At 37.7% G+C, this 5,000-nt stretch overlaps 1 protein-coding gene across 1 annotated transcript; it reads right to left on the reverse strand.

Annotated features, from left to right (window-relative positions):
* Positions 1–3,296: 3,296 nt before the first annotated feature.
* On the reverse strand, positions 3,297–4,394 carry LOC144964000 (uncharacterized). Its single transcript, XM_078897942.1, has one exon. The coding sequence runs from the start codon at positions 4,392–4,394 to the stop codon at positions 3,297–3,299; it is 1,098 nt and encodes a 365-aa protein (XP_078754068.1).
* Between the last annotated feature and the right edge of the window lie 606 nt (positions 4,395–5,000).

Genomic DNA, 5,000 nt, shown 5'->3' on the forward strand with positions numbered 1-5,000 from the left:
ATAGTAGGATTTTGTTGTCGTGTCTTTCATGCAGTGGTTTTCCATTGGAGATCGTTTATGAGCTGAGCTACGCGCATATCCCGCTCATAGTTTTCACTGACAAATCTGGCCGCCCGACGTTGGACTTTTTCTAGCTCATTGATTATTATATTCCAGTATGGGCCTGACATATGTTTCATAGCATTTCTTTTTCACAGATTGGTAGCAGTGGCGGATTTGTCTGTTGAGAACGGCCGTGGTTCCATTTGCCTTAGTAGCTGTATTGGCAATATGCTTCTTCCGCTTCATACTACTGTTCAGGGTCACGCCGAGATACCTTGCATTCTCCACATATGGTCCGTGTGATATAGATTAGGTCAACGCAGACGAATGAGAACATCTCATATAACATATCGAAGAATAAACCATAGATTTGATGGTGATAACATGCAAAACGTTCAAATCAGAGGTTATGGCTCTTTCATGGTATGGGGAGGGATTTTCGCCTTTGGTTCGAATTGAAGGAAGAATGTGTGCTCAAGACAAGAGTACATAACTCAAGTTCTTGTTCCTTTTCTTAACAATTCTAGCAATAGTGTTGGTGTATTCGTACGTGATAAGATAATGCCCCACCTCATAGAGCACTTGTTACTAAACTGTTTTTACAAGAGCATCGTATTGATACAATGAATTAGTGGTTAGTCCAGACCTAAATCCAATTGAGCACGTGTGGAGTCTTATCAAATACAATAAGATGCACAAGGAACCCCAAAATGCCGTGGAATAGTTGATCCAGCAACTAACAGACATTTGGAATGACTGCTTCCACGGGGAAACGTATAAAGATACTGAAGAAAGCGCAGGGTGGATACACAAAATACTAACAAAACATTGTTGTCATGCCCTAAAAATTCAGCCCGTTTTAAAAAGTGCTGTATTATTATGATCTATTTCATGTTATTGTAATTATGTTCACTTTTCTTACCTTTCTTGTCGTATATAGAGCGTGATAAATTGATTACATTCCATGCACTAAAATTTGAATTCTTCTTGAGGAACTTATTTTTGGAAGTGACTGTATATATTTATAAAAATCTGATTTTAAAATCAAAGCAATATAAGAATAACAACAATAAAAAACCTGAGGGTAAAATATTTGTGTAATAGGTCAGACGATAGGGTATTTGATCATAATGGCGAGTGGTAGTAGTGGAAGAGTGTAAGCCCGTGGGAGTAAATGGATTCGGTCCCCGGGTCAACTTAGGCGTTCCAGACTGTAACCGTGGCGGTGGAGCACAGGTGAGAAAGATAGAAGCAATGAAGTGACGGAGTTTAGCATGACTTCACGTATCAGAAAGAGAAATAGGAAGTTGATTTCATGAGTGAAGAGCACACACCACAATCAAGTCCAGAAATTCCATCGTCTACCCTCTTCTTAGCCCATCCACTCCAGAGTAGTGAGAGACGATCAACACAAAGGCGAATGAGTACTAAAAATGAGGGCTTTATTAAGTTCAAGAGCAATGTTTTCTTTCATTGTTCACATTATTACACACAACATGCAATTTGGCTAGAATCATCACGGACGGCAGGGAAAGCAACTATGTCACCCGTACAGAGAGAGATACAATTTACGAAAGCGGGAAATCCCGATCGAGTTGTGTACAATCCATATATATATATATATATATATATATATATATATATATATATATATATATATATATATATATATATATATATATATATATATATATATATATCGGCTTTACTACAACTATGTGTAGCTATATCACGTCTTCATGAGTAAAACAAGTAGTACAAGTAGCATAAGACATGTGTGAAGAGACGAATTAGTCTCAACAAAAGAGTTATGTACTAGATATCTAATATCAATCATGGGAATTTATAGAAATAAAGTGTGAAATGATAAGCTTGTAATTTATAATCAAAGGTGTTGATGTTATTGTTATATAATAGGATATTTAAATAACAATTGCCAAATATTTATTAGAACCATGTAGATTTAGATAACCCAAATATTATGTGAGTAAAGGCAATGATCTGCTAAATTTAGTGATATTCATTTGAAAACACTCATAGTTGACCAGAGATTTATAAATACTATTTTAAACCTATGTATTTGACAAAGTGAAGTTATGAAAATGAGATAGTGAATGAAAGCACACAAAAATACATCAAGCCAGAAGTGGAACACACAGCGGAGAATTATAATGATACTACATGGCTAGGCTACCTTTGCGGTTAAGGTCATTTACTGGTCATAGCAACACACACCAGCAGAAGTGTGCTACGCACGCCCGAACCCTGGTGCGCACAGTCTTGCATACAATACAGTGTCCTACTAATTGCCGCCCATTGCCGCCCGGAGCCTTCCGGCGACATAGGAAAGCCGTCCGGAGGTCATCTGAAGCATTCTCAAGCCATCCGGAGGCCCTCAGAACTGTACGAAGCTTTACAGAAGTCGTCCGAAAAGGAGGCCTTCCGAAAGCTCCTCCTTCTGCTCGAGCGGCAATTAGTAGGACCGTACAATACACAGTGATAGAAGCGACAAGTAATAGTAATAGAGAACAAAATCAAATAAAATGAAAAAAAAGAGATAAAATGGTCGTTCTATTAGAATTTACTTTGTTTGCCATGTATTGTAGCATGGTTAATACTTGGCGTGTCCAACTTTGAAATATCCCGTTCTTGATATGTGACCAATCGTCTCAAAACAGTACAATGGCGGATACTCATTATGGTCATGATACTTACTTAACCAGTTAACTGTCGTACTCTGGAGAGACACGCTTTTAAAAATTCGGCCAGAAAACACATCCTTCAAATATTGATCGATTTAAATGAATCTCGTGTTTAAGAGTTTTGCCAAGATGAAGGTCCTTTTAAATCGATCGATATTTGAAGAACGAGTTTCCTGCCAAATTTTTAAATATGTGTTTTTGCAGAGTACCGCAGTTAACTGGTTAAAATTAAATTTGTGATAAAATAAATGCATTGATTGAGAAGGCCGAGATTTCTTTTTTCGAACACTCCTGATGTACTAATTTTGATCATTTTTCCTTTGGACTCAATTTTCGCCATCAAGGTCATTCCGACATAATGGCACGGTAGGACAGATATTCAGATGAATGTGGCACATCATTGTATATTTATTTTGTCTGGTCGATTACGACGTACCTTAATTTAGATGAGAAAAGTAATTTCCTTTACATGTTCTTATTTTTCTCATGTCAATCATGCCTACATGCATTTTGATTTGCCTGGCTTCGTTTGAGAAATAATCTCCATCGTTACTAATCGTCTCTCAACTGTGGATTCGAACACATTTTGAAAGAAGTAGCAAAGGCAGATTTGTAGCGACTAGAAACATGAATGTAGAAAAAGAAATTGATCGAAGCATTCACGGCATCGAACCAAAACCGTATATGGAAAGCGATATAGAACAAATTTTGGTTGACTCCCTGAAAACTCACTCCAGGAAAAACCATGACTGCTATACCAGGTATTAAACCTATCAAATTACAAACAAGAAAAATACTCGCTGTTGTGTTGATAAACTTAATAAGTTCTATGTCCTTTGAGGACAATGGTTTCTTTGCACGGTTTGAGGTCATGTCGCCTTTGGTATCCGTACTAGCTGAATCGCTTGAGTTCTTTAATCTCCATTTTTTGACTTGGATAAGTTTTTTCGTCATAAGCACTGAATTTATAGAGACGATACAGACAGCCAAAACAGGTGAAATTTGATTTGTAATGAGTTGGTGGTAATAAAGAACAACCTCTGTTGTTGGTGAGTCTGTGATGAAGGCAATAGTTGTGTTGAACTCCGGTACAAAAACCCACACTAAAGACGTGAAGGAAGAATAAAGGACTTGCAGCGATATAAAGATAATAACGATAAACGTGATGACTATTGTTGTTGTTTTGGGAGTAAATATCAACTTTACCTTTAAGGGGAAAACAACACAAAGACTCCTTATCAATGATATGTACACAGTTATCCATGTGCTCATATTTTGCAATCCGACATGTGCATATATGAAAAGTACTCCAAAGGCAGTACACGTATAATGATTGACAAGGCCATCCGTGGATCGAACTATGTAACACAAACTATATGGTATTAATGTAGCGCAGCCTAAGAGATCGCATAAGGATAAACACATGAAGCCAATATTAGTATTGTCGTTTCGAACTCCCTGCTCAATAAACACGCGAATGTTGATGATATTTGTAACGACGCCCATGACGTTCAGTGGCAGCATCGTAAACCAAAGAGCAGGTTGAAGAATATTTCGAAATTGGTCACTTATGACTCCTTTTTCTGATAATTCCATTTTCTGCAAAGGATTGCCAGATGTGTTCTCCCTGAAAATTTCCCCCACGCCCATCTTAAAGCTGGTTTATGAGGGTTATAAAAATATGGGTACCCTCTCACTCGAGAGGGAAAGAGTCAACTCTGATCGAATAATGTAGTAATAAACCATCAATGCATGCGCAAACACCGTTTCATTGTGGATATCATATTATGTTTTGATTTTTTTTTGTTTCTCTACATGATTGACACTAATGAGACCAACTCGACGTACTTCGGACCAACACCAACGTGTTAAAACCAAAATGCATGGCGCCGCCCCCGCCGATCTTAAGCAATATTATGGGCGCAATTTGTGATCTGGTTTCAGATTTTTGATAAGGGAATTTGGTGAGATGTGTAAGAAAACAGTGATGTTTTATATAGGGCAATGCCCCCTAATTAATGTGGTCAAAGAGCTTTACATGGGTCCCCAGACAACAGTATCATTCAACTTGCAGGATGACGGCGAGAAAATGTGAATGTTTAACATTGCAATGCCCATAGCGGGATTCGAATGAGGCACCTTCAGGTCAGAGGCCGAATGTTATAACAATAACACACGACCACAAATTAATGCAAAGAGAAGGAGGAGAGGGAGAGCTAGTTAATGACAAAATACAAAACTATCAAAGAAGAATAA

The sequence above is a fragment of the Berghia stephanieae genome, chromosome 2, assembly GCF_034508935.2.
Source record: "Berghia stephanieae isolate SIO BIC M18660-M18661 chromosome 2, UCSD_Bste_1.3, whole genome shotgun sequence".
Taxonomy (NCBI): Eukaryota; Metazoa; Mollusca; class Gastropoda; order Nudibranchia; family Aeolidiidae; genus Berghia; species Berghia stephanieae.

Excerpts from the sequence above, each read along its gene's own strand:
- LOC144964000 (XM_078897942.1), bottom strand. The coding sequence starts at position 4,394 with ATGGGCGTGGGGGAAATTTTCAGGGAGAACACATCTGGCAATCCTTTG.